At 44.0% G+C, this 11,791-nt stretch overlaps 1 protein-coding gene across 1 annotated transcript; it reads right to left on the reverse strand.

Moving 5' to 3' along the window:
* Positions 1–1,361: 1,361 nt before the first annotated feature.
* LOC135704743 (protein ABHD18) lies at positions 1,362–10,111 on the reverse strand. Its single transcript, XM_065226223.1, has 4 exons — positions 9,547–10,111; positions 3,267–3,534; positions 3,075–3,187; positions 1,362–3,010 (listed from the first exon to the last, which is right to left on the reverse strand). The coding sequence occupies exons 1-4, from the start codon at positions 9,636–9,638 to the stop codon at positions 1,822–1,824; spliced, it is 1,662 nt and encodes a 553-aa protein (XP_065082295.1). The 5' UTR covers positions 9,639–10,111; the 3' UTR covers positions 1,362–1,821.
* Between the last annotated feature and the right edge of the window lie 1,680 nt (positions 10,112–11,791).

Raw genomic sequence — 11,791 nt, forward strand, 5'->3', positions numbered from 1 at the left:
CAAACGTTTTAAGGATGTTTTCGGATGTACAAAACGTTAGAACTAAACGTTGTTCGATTTTCCGAACAAAATTACATCCATTGATGTAATATTGTACCTGCTTTTTGCTATTACATCATTATTTCATCAGCTTGAATTGCTTTGATCGATATTACATTTTTTTTGCGGTGTACGAATACATCAACAATCAATACGAAACTAACGATTTTAAATTGGCTCACCACTTTAGTAGCCTATTGGTCCCAAGCAAACGATTAAAGTACCCTATTCTAGTTGAAATTCTATTACTACACTATGTTTGTTTTGATTCGCTATGAAAGTTTGACAGATAACATCAGGGGTGTGTGGATTCACACTGTAACTGGCAAGTACCCATTAATGGGTGAAAAAGTGCCCAATTCGAAGTAAAGTAGGTAAACTCATAAAATGGGTAAAACGTCTTTACCCAATAATGGGTAAAGACGTTTTACCCATTTTATGAGTTTACCTACTTTACTTCGAATTGGGCACTTTTTCACCCATTAATGGGTACTTGCCAGTTACAGTGTGAATCCACACACCCCTGATGTTATCTGTCAAACTTTCATAGCGAATCAAAACAAACATAGTGTAGTAATAGAATTTCAACTAGAATAGGGTACGTTAATCGTTTGCTTGGGACCAATAGGCTACTAAAGTGGTGAGCCAATTTAAAATCGTTAGTTTCGTATTGATTGTTGGTCACACGGTCTAAGAGCAACCGTAACGGTCGTTGTCATTTGCGCGACTATTTTAACAGCGCACAGCGCTCTAATTTTAGTTTAGGCACTCTTCTCCACACCGGTCGCTGCTATCGTGGTTATCAATTTACTCACCTTTGTCCGTACCGGTAGTGAGCATTTTGACATTTCTACGAATAGCAACCTTTCTCCCGCGCTACCAAATTTAGCAGCGCGGGAGAAAGGTTGCTATTCGTAGAAATGTCAAAATGCTCACTACCGGTACGGACAAAGGTGAGTAAATTGATAACCACGATAGCAGCGACCGGTGTGGAGAAGAGTGCCTAAACTAAAATTAGAGCGCTGTGCGCTGTTAAAATAGTCGCGCAAATGACAACGACCGTTACGGTTGCTCTAAGCCAGGGAAAAGAGGAGCAGCAAAAAAAATAATAATAATAATTTAATTTACTTTATCGTGATTTAATCGTGATTATTTAAATGTGTTGTGTTTGATGGAAGAACTATGAAATATCGACAGAAAGAAACATATTTCTTATCAATCGTCAAGACGAAAGATGGTTATGGTGGCTAAACATTACGATAACTCAAAAGAGGTGAGTGAAAAACATTTTCTTTGCCAAATAATCGAACAGCCACGCAAAATTCCAGTAGCGCTAGTGCTACCTAAAAGCATTCGTTATTTTTATTTCTAACATAAAATATAAATTGTACAAAGCATTTTGAACTGATCGTAACGATGTATAAACGTGCAAGTTATTCACACAGCAATAAATTTCTCCGCATTCGTCTGACTTAAATACTGACTTCGCTCCGACGCCTCGCAGTAGTTTACTTCCGGTCCGGAAGTATCCACGAAGCGCTTCTTCGTTCCAAGTTTCGATTCATAATTAATAATTACAATGTCAATGTCTTCCAATTCCGGAATATCCACGTGACCGGAAGTTGCGTCACTGCCTTGGTCACAGTCTCGTTGGCGCCTGGGTTGCGTCTATTCCGGAAAGGTTTTCTCTGTTTTGATTTGGTTCAATGTAAAAGCTTCCCCATTGGTCACAGCCATTCCCTCGGGGGTTATTTGGTTCCCGGTTTCCGATTGATTAGTACCTTATTTGTTCCCATCCCCGTTACTATTGGTGGTAACTTCCTGGATTCGCTCGTGCTCCGGAATCCACTTGCTGCGTGCCCGTTCAAATGCTTCGATAATGCACGACCGGAACAGCTTCTGGTGCAGCACGTAGGCGCTGACGTGTCCGGCATCTAGGTAGCGAATTTCCGCTCCCGGCCAAATGTCCTCCAAACTAGTACAGCTGTCCCGTGGAATGTACGCATCGTCCTTGGCACAAACGGCAATAATCAGCGAGGTGTCGTACGGGACGGTGAAGTTTTTGAGATGGGTACACTCGTCCATCATTCCGCGCATAAACTGCAGGGCTTCTCGTTTCCACCAGCGGGTCTTGGACGTATCGATCGGTTCCCGCTTCTCTAGCGGAGCGACTTCGGTGGCATGTTTGGTGGGGTTTTCGTTGCCACTGCCGTTGCTGCTCCAGCTGATGAACTCCATGATTTTGGTTCCCAACGATTTGGAGGGTAGGGGTTCCGACAATTCTTCAGCCTTCACTTCCAGAATCAGCTTGTCGCTGTCAGTCTTGTTTTCCTCTTTGTAGTTTTTGAGGGCCAATTGTATTTTGAGATTAAGCTCGTCGATTTCCGATTGGGTCAGTTCGCATTTAACGTCCGAGAGCAGCTTGTTCAGGAGAGGTTCAGAAAGATTGAGGACATTCTGTCGATTGATGTGAATGCGTTTCTGCTCCTGTTCCGGTGTGGTGTCACGGATGACCGTTAAGTTGACGTCCGGGCAAGCATCTTCGCTGACCAAGTCGTCCACGTGGGAAATATCCTGCTTGAGTTCTTCGACTGATTGGTTGAAGTTCTTGATGAAACTCTGACCGGCCACGAAAGCATCGTCCACGACGGTGACCATCTTAGAGAGCCGCTCCCGGTAGTTACCGTCGGCGAAGTATTGCGTTTCCAGTACGTCCCAGTTAATCGAGTGGCTCATGACGCCTTCGGTAAATACGGACGATGCCGTGGACCAGCTGAGACAGGGCACCAGAACCAGAGGTTTTGGCCAGTTGGTGGCAGCAAGGGAGGCCATGTGACCACCCATTGAGAGGCCGGTGATTCCGAGCGGACCGTAGCCGTTACGTTCGCACCAGTTAAGCAGGACCAGCGACTCCAGCACCAGACAGCCGCCCATGACGAAGATGTCCGAGACGTTGTGCAGGCTGGAGGCCCTGAAATGAGATTAATAATTCATTAGAAATACGAAAAGTAACACGTTGCCGATTAGCTACTCACTTTTGATCCTTGGGTTTACGCGCCCCGTAGAATGGATTTTCCAGAATAATAGCACCGAGATTGGCTTCCTTCAACAGCGGCTTGGCGATTAGATTGCGTCGCTTCCAATAGTACTGCAACATGGAAATGAAACGCAGTAGGTATTAAATTTGAACTGTTAGGAAAAGATAACGCGCCATCAGCGCAACTTACATGATCCCCCGTTCCGGCCAAATGGATGCACATCGGCTTGAATCGGTCGTCGTTCCACTTGTGCGGCAGCAGTATCTGGAAGTGCGCATTTTGCACCACATCCGGTACCAGTCCGGGTAGGTAGATCTCCAGCGGAGTTACGAATTTCCCCTCGAGGATCTTGCAGTCGGCGGTTACTTCTTCTTTGGTGATTTCCACCGGGTAATCCGATGGGACGAGCTTCGAGCAGGCGGCACGGTTGGAGATGATCTTCCGGAAGGCGAACAGTCTGTGGAAGGAAGGAGACGTGGGACAAGGGTTGAATGTTGTGATAATGTCGAAGGAGAGCTATTTTGAGAGAATGACCTTTTGTTGCGATTCCGCAGGCAGATCGCATAAAAAAGGTTGATTGACTGAGTTAGCTTAACGAGACGGCAATTGCCCTCAATCAAGACTGCTGGCGAGGTGCATGGCGTGTTGATTTCAGGCGGGTTTCCGTTTTTTCTTCTTATCGGTGCAAGGCGCGATAAGGCCTTTGCGGGGAACCAGCATGCTGCTCATGAACTGTACGCTACTTATTTTTTGTTATCTAATCGGTCGCTTTCACATGACAATACAAATCGGTTGAGCTCGTTCTTAGTGTTTTACTGGATTCAAGGTAGATTAACTTATTCATAAATATTGAAAGAAGGTTCGCATTTTTTTTTTAAGTTTGCTGCCGGTCAAAAGTAAAACTGTCCGTGGTGGTTACTGTGTCCGAATGACCGTTCTCTCTGCGGAGGCTCAGACGGATAAAACAGTCTTACCTTCAAAGATAATCGCCAAAGAAATTAAGAATTAGGACAATTAGGACAAAAGGCTGCTTCGTTTGGATATGGACACTACACCGAGACATGGTGCAGGTCAATGAGAAGACAAATTTGAAAGTCAGGTTAGAATAGCAAGCTTGTTTGTAACATGCTCACCCTATGAGGGGTCCTGGGACAAACAACATCAGTCTTTTGGCAATAAGCACAAAAAGGCACAGCTAAAAAGCAAGACCATGCTGGAGATGGCTTTGTTCGATTCCCGGTCCCGTCCGGCATAGGAATTTATCGGGTTGGAACATTTCTCGACTTCCCAATACACAGAGTATAACAACTATACTAATACAAAAAAATGGTATACGCTTAGAAAGCTCTCAATAATCAACTGTGGCAGTGCACTAAGTTGAGAGCAGTGCTAATAAAAATAATTTCTTCTACACTCAACTTAGCTGAAAATGAAGACAAAATTTGACAAAACAGCATTCTCTCGATCAAGGCAATCTCTGAGTATCGAAGTCAACATTTGTTTTTCTTCATTCGTAGCTGGATGTTCATTATCGCCTCTGTTGTTGTCAATATTAATATTCGTCTTCATCTTGGTGGGGATCATTTTGAGGATCAAATGCAAAATGATTATTTTCATTTTACACACAAAAATAGCGCTAAAGAACGTGTCGTGTTGATTGTTACAAACAGATCGATGGTAAATTATTGCCTTTTGTTGAATTGATGGAAATACCTAGATTTTAGGCCATGGGATCAACAATATTACAAATAATCAGCTTGCTCAAAATGAATTCGATTATTTTGCTTTTGAGGATTTCGATTTTTGAGGCAATACCAGTTTTTTTACATTCTTGAACGTTGTGAGATTTCTGACTTCAACTATAGTCTATTTTTAAGATACAAGATTTAAAAAATGAATCGTAACTCTTGGTTTGGACCGTTTTTTTTTGGCTAGAGAATTGAGACGAGAATGCCAATTAAGTTGAGCAGAATTGTGAGGAATTCTAGAGATAATAATAAAGGATTTCTGGAAAGAAATTCAATATAATTTGTGTTGCCACAGGGACACTCGCTAACGCACCCGGCGAACTGGCAACCGGTCCAATCAACTGTGTCTGGCAGACCGCCAGTCTATGTGCGACGGGATCGACAGCATAAACGTCACTGAAAAAAGACGTCATCCGTTGAGTCCTGGGACGTTGAGTCAAGCAGACGAAGAATCTCGCGGGTAAAACATATTTTTCTTAAACTAGTGCCTAAATAGTTCGTTTCTTAATCTAGTTTCCTATTGTTGCGTACGATAAATAATGCTAAATCTACAGTGTGAATTTAAACCTAATTATACTGATTTCTACCTTAACACTAAAACTAGGACTAAAGCTAAGTTGGACAGCCAGTGAAAAGGCCTGTAAAGGAAGGGCCACTGATTTGTAAGTGGTAACCTATAAATCTAAACCTACATTGCTAAACTAACCCTAACTGCGATCCTAAAAGGAAACAAACGCTGTTCAATAACAGTGCCGCGCCTTTTTATTTAGCCGTACCAACATCTTCAAAAAATCATCGAGCAGTTGCCGATTCCCGCAAGAGATCCGGATATGGTACAGCACGACGATTGTGCAGCCTGCGACATTCCAGATGCCGATGAAAATTATGTGCAGTGCGATGGGTGTGATCTGTGGTGGCACTTTTCGTGTGCTGGTGTGACGGAGTCCGTCAGTGACCGAGCGTGGATGTGTTCGAACTGCACTGCATCACCACCACCGAATCCACCCCCACCAGGAAACATCTCTTCGAGCAGCTGTACAATCAACGTACAACGCAATCTCGCCCTGTTGAAGCAATGCCAGGAGATCGAACGACAACGAATGGACCATGAACTGCTGAAGAAATTTTTGGACGAGCAGTTGGAGCTGATGGACAAGGCGATCGAATCCCGGAGTCGGGTAAGCAATCGCGAACGACGAGAAAGAGCAGTCGCTCAGCCCGCGGATGTAAACGATCGCGACATAGCTACCCTCGATCAAGGTCGCCAACAGCAACGCATCCCCTTCGCCAACAACGAACAGCAGCGTGAAGCCTTCGCGCGCACAACGAATATGAACGTACAGCCTACATCGTTGGAGGAGTGGTATCATCGGCAGCAGCAGCAGCGATTGAACGCAAACCAGAACGGTCCGTCACTGCATCAGCTTGCCGCACGTCAATCGTTGGCGCGCGATCTGCCACAGTTTTCGGGTGATCCCGCGGATTGGCCTATGTTCATCTCCAACTACGAGTATACGACGGCGTCGTGTGGGTACACGCACGGGAAGAACATGCTCCGACTACAACGGTGCCTCAAAGGACCCGCTCTCGAGACGGTGCGCAGTAGGTTGGTATTGCCTGTTGCGGTACCGCAGGTAATCGAAGCACTTCGTATGCGATATGGACGCCCGGAGCTGTTGATTAACGCGTTACTGGAAAAGGTGCGGAAGATTCCCGCTCCAAAGTCGGATAAGTCGGAAGGGCTGATCGAATATGGTATGGCAGTGCAAGCCCTTTGTGACCATATCGAAGCAGCCAACGAACATGCACACCTGTCGCATCCGATGCTTCTTCAGGAACTTATCCGAAAGCTACCAGCCGACCAGAAGCTTATGTGGGCCAGGTACAAGCGAAGTCTTGGCGTGGTGAATCTGAAGACATTCAGCAGATACATGGAGAACGTCGTCAGTGATGCATCTAGTGTGGTGCTGTTCGAACCGGAGTCTAGCAGGAGCAAGGACAAACCAAAGCCGAGAGGGTACGTTAATTCCCACACCGGGAATGCCGTTGATGATCAGCCGTTGGTAGCAAGCAAGCGAATCGAATGCATCTTCTGCAGTAAGATGGGGCATCGGTTGCGTGAGTGCTCGGGGTTCAAGAATTTGAATGTCGACGATCGCTGGCGAAAAGTTAGAGCTTTGTCGCTATGTCAGATTTGTCTATTCAGTCACGGAAGGCGGTCGTGTAGAAGCAACAACCGTTGCAATATCGATGGCTGTCAGTATCGCCATCATCCGTTGCTGCTCTCAACAAGGCGAACTGCAGCAGCTACTGCGCCAACAGAACAGGCAGAGAGTCATACTCATCAGTACCTCGGATCAAGCGTTCTGTTTCGGATCGTGCCTGTTACGCTTTATGGGCAAACTGGTGAGTTGAATACGTATGCTTTCGTGGACGAAGGATCATCGCTGACTCTGATGGAGAACGATATTGCAGAGCAACTCGGTGGGTTCGAATTGAGGAACTGGATCTCGAACAACGAGGGTGTTCTGGAGCACCTTGGGGAGACTCAAGCAGCTATCAGTAAAAGCTTGATAACTACGAGCACCACTACTGAACGTGTGCTCGGGATGTTGTGGGACCCAGTAACGGACGAACTATCGTTCAGCACACTTATGAGCGATGAAGTTCAATCTCTCCTGGAAAATGACAGAATCCCAACGAAGAGGCAAGTGCTACGCTGCGTCATGACTCTGTTCGACCCGTTGGGTGTATTGGCCACATTTCTGATCCACGGCAAGATTCTGGTGCAGGATGAAGAAGTCGATGGAAATCAGTATGGAGACTGGTGCAGGTGGATCAAGATGATTTCGTACATCGCGAACGTTCGCATTCCTCGCTGCTATTTCCCAGAAGCGTCGGCACGTTCGTATGAAGTTACAGAACTTCATGTCTTCGTAGATGCCAGTCCGCTTGCGTATTCCTGTACGCTGTATCTAAGGACAATCGCCGCTGACGGCACACCCCAGTGCACACTGATCGCTGCGAAGGCCAAAGTAGCACCACTCAAGCCAATGACTATACTGAAGCTGGTACTTCAAGGATGTCTCCTGGGAACAAGAATTATGAAGTTCGTGCAAGCAAACCACTCCATTACCATCAGAAGACGAGTTCTGTGGACGGACAGCTCCGTCGTGCTTTCGTGGATCTGCGCAGATCCGAGAAACTATCGACCTTTCGTGGCCAACCGGGTCGGCGAAATTCTCGAAAATACAACAGTCGATGAGTGGAGATGGGCTTTTTGGCTCAGTTCTAGTACTCGCTTTGGGCCCAAGTTAATCGATGCACCCCCCGAAACATAAAAAATCCATGAACCCCTCATTTTATCTGTCAAACTTTCATAGCGAATCAAAACAAACATAGTGTAGTACTAGAATTACTAAATCTATAATGGGATACGTTAATCGATTTGCTTGGGACCAATAGGCTAGTCAAGTAGTGAGCCAATTTAAAATCGTTAATTTCCACCGGTTAGTTATAACATGTCATAACTCTGCTATCTGAACAAGGCATTAAATACCGTTATACGCATGACTGTCCCATGTTCTACGTCATTGTGCTTTCAAAAGTAGTGAAGCATCTTAAAGTAGACACATTGTAATTTTTATTAAATTTCAAACATTACAGCACAAGAATCAGAAATCGATCCGAAATGTGTATACGTGATCTCAGACAGGTAGTTGTTTTCCTAAAATCCAGCGTTGTTGTTTTATAATTCACTATTTTCATCATACTCTCATACGAACAGAGTCAAACAATACACCACTACAAACACACCTACAAAAGCCGAGCGTTCTTTGGATTGGTGACATCTCGTATTTTGTTTTGATAGCTGGTGTGCATTGTGTGCATATCCCCAAACAGCATTGCTCTTGTTCTGATTCACTTTTTTTCTTTCGATAAAAAAAAATGAACGAGAGAGCAAAGTTTAATCGATCGACACACCTCCCTTGGCTGGTGGTGCAAGAATGTTGTTTTGATTTTGCCAAATCGTCTACGACTGACGCCTTCAAGGATATAGGCGGCGACGCCTACAATGCGTTTGTCCTTGAACCGAGTTGGCAATCGAGTAAGCCAACGGCATAACGGAAGCAGCGAATGTTGTAAACAAACATATTGTACATCGAGAAACTTCGCTGACGCGAAAACAGAAAGGGAATTTCTATTGAGTGTAATATGCATTGCAGCAGGGGATCCCAAAAATAGATTCTAGGGTGAATCGATTCCTGTCTGCAGCGAAACGAAATGACATATGCTAGTTTAGTTATGTTGTTTTATTGTGCATGATTGATTGACAGGGCACATAGCCAGAAAATTGTTATATAACTAAATGGTACTTGTCTCTGCCGCCATCGTAGATAGCGGCTCTTGGAGTTTGGTTTCGTTCCAAGTGAGTTATTTTTAGTACCCGAGTTCAAAGCCCTCTAATTTCACTAGCACCTATTGTACTAGCGCACTCGTGATCATCGTAGCAGTTAGCAGATGAGTACATGCTACTCTTATTAGGTCACTCCCGGGTGATAATACAAGTTGATAAGCTTCTGCAAATGCCGGTTCTCTGTAGGTAAACACTGCTGGGTTCCAACTCGGCCAAAATTTACTGACGTGTTCGTCAACAACGTGTGACCAATTTCAGAAAATAGCACCTTCTAGAATTTTTCCTTATCTAGTGTCACACTTACCTTTCGAGATTTTCCGGTTTGCCCCAGCCCTTGCAGAAGAACTTGGTCAACAGCAGCGAGCGGTATAGTCCATCCAGGCGTGATGGCGGCATGGCGCTTCCCTGGTTTGAATTCGGCCGATCCCTTCTAGTGCGCCTTACCAGTGGCACTATACCAAAAATAACACCCCGAAAATCGTCCGATATTTCGTCAAGCACTGATTCTTCTTCTTGTTTGTTGATCTATTTCACGCACTGCCACCCGTTTGCACACTAACACACAACCTCCAAGAAGGAGCCGATATTCGATTGCAGCTGAATTCACTTTTTTTTTCCTGAGCCCGGATTTTTTTTCTTAACTATTGCGCTTCGCTTCTGTTGCCCGAATTAACTTCCTGTTTACCGAAACCCCCTTTTTTGCGTTGAACCTTTAACAAAATTTTCTAATGCAGATTCATAAAAGCAGACATATTTCCTATGATGTTCTTTGTTGAGTAAAGAAAAGATACAAGTCTCTTTGTCTCTCGCTTTTTTTTCTAACTCGAAAGAGATTTAAAACTAGTGTTGTGTTATGTTCACTGCTTGAGTTGTTGCGGACGACTGGGTCGGCACGAACCGTCCGGAGCTTAAATAATATGGTATAAACAACCACTCTGTGGTGGTTGCACATTGGTATTGGTGCGAGAGTGCGGTACTATGGATGCAGCTATGTTTATAAAAATGGTACGATATCACGCCAATCAGGTGCCGCCGACGAGCCAAAAAAGCCGCAGTCAAAACAACATTGACAATATTTTCCTACCAATACATTGCCGGAACGGTTGGGGGTGTTGATAAGAAAGAGAACCGGGGAGAGAGGCTGTGACTGACTACATACTACTACTGATATCAGTTACCGCAGGACAAGGTATTACCGGTGTTTTCTGATTTTGATCGTTCATCATTTTAATTAGAGTTTTAATTTGTTTTCTACACCATTATAAACACTGTGAATTTTGACATAATCTTCAATGTTTGGCCACAATCGTTGGTTGCAAACATGACTTACTATGAGTTGAGTAATTTTCGCTGAAGCCGAGCCACTAGTTTTCAAAAAGTAGGGGCTTTATTCTGGAAATCGGAGCGAACAAGGATCGTTTGTAGAATATATCTAGACTAACATTTGAAAAGGGCGTAATTCCAAAATGACCATATCGAGAAAATCGCTTCTGAATTTTGTTGACCTAAAAATTAATCCTATTTCACGACTTTCCATTTTCTGGTTGATTTTATAAGCTTGACATATAGTTAATAGTGTAATCTATCATCAAGCATCACTAAAAACTCAAAAAAAGTTTTCTTTGTCGTGAAATTGAGAAGAAAACATCATACGCCCTGATAATTTCATGCATGTTGTTACCCCCGGATCTTCCACCCTTTGAACTGCCAACACTGGTGATACGCCGTGGAAGTACACCATCGGGATTTTTTGTTTGTTGTTCCGCCTTGGTTCTTCGTTCGCAAATTTTGTGAGAGTGGAATTACGCCCGGAGATTTTTTGGTCTTCTTTTTGTTCGTTGTTTACACGTGAACTATCAATCGGATGCATTTCAAATGAATCGGACGTGACTAGGTACTACAGAATCAATACGTTTGGCATATTAAAACGATATAATTCGTAGTTCTGGTGCAAGGCGTAACAACCAGATGCATCATAGAGTTGAAAGTTGGAAATACGCCATGTAAGAAGAAACGTTTTTGATGATTTGAAGTGATATTTTCTTCTGCTTTTTCGTGATTATCGAGTAGTTTGTGAACTATTCTCTCTATATGTGGCAAAATATGGTTTGTTTACATTTTGGCTCTTAGGCCCCTTTCAAATGTTAGTCTAGATATAAGTCACGATTCTCACTTTAGCTTAGCTTGGGACCGAAAAGAGTACCAGAGCTGAGCCAAAAAGTTGAGCACGTTATTTCGGGACCTTCTAGTCTTACACGCTGTCCAGACTGGAGAGTTATAACATGTTATAACGGTTGTCAAATAATTGCAACACAGAGACCACCATCAAGATAACACTATAACATGTTATAACTCTGTAGTCTGAACGTACTATTAAACGCTGTCCAGACTGGAGAGTTATAACATGTTATAACGGTTGTCAAATAATTGCAACACAGAAACCACCATCAAGATAGCGCTATAACATGTTATAACTCTGTAGTCTGAACGTACTATTAGAGTTACCTCTATGGTTTCACCTAGTACGAGTCTACGTTGAGTGAGGAAAA

The sequence above is a fragment of the Ochlerotatus camptorhynchus genome, unplaced genomic scaffold (genome assembly GCF_037179485.1).
Source record: "Ochlerotatus camptorhynchus isolate MF236.1 unplaced genomic scaffold, CSIRO-AGI_Acam_v1.1 ptg000247l, whole genome shotgun sequence".
In the NCBI taxonomy this organism is placed as follows: Eukaryota; Metazoa; Arthropoda; class Insecta; order Diptera; family Culicidae; genus Ochlerotatus; species Ochlerotatus camptorhynchus.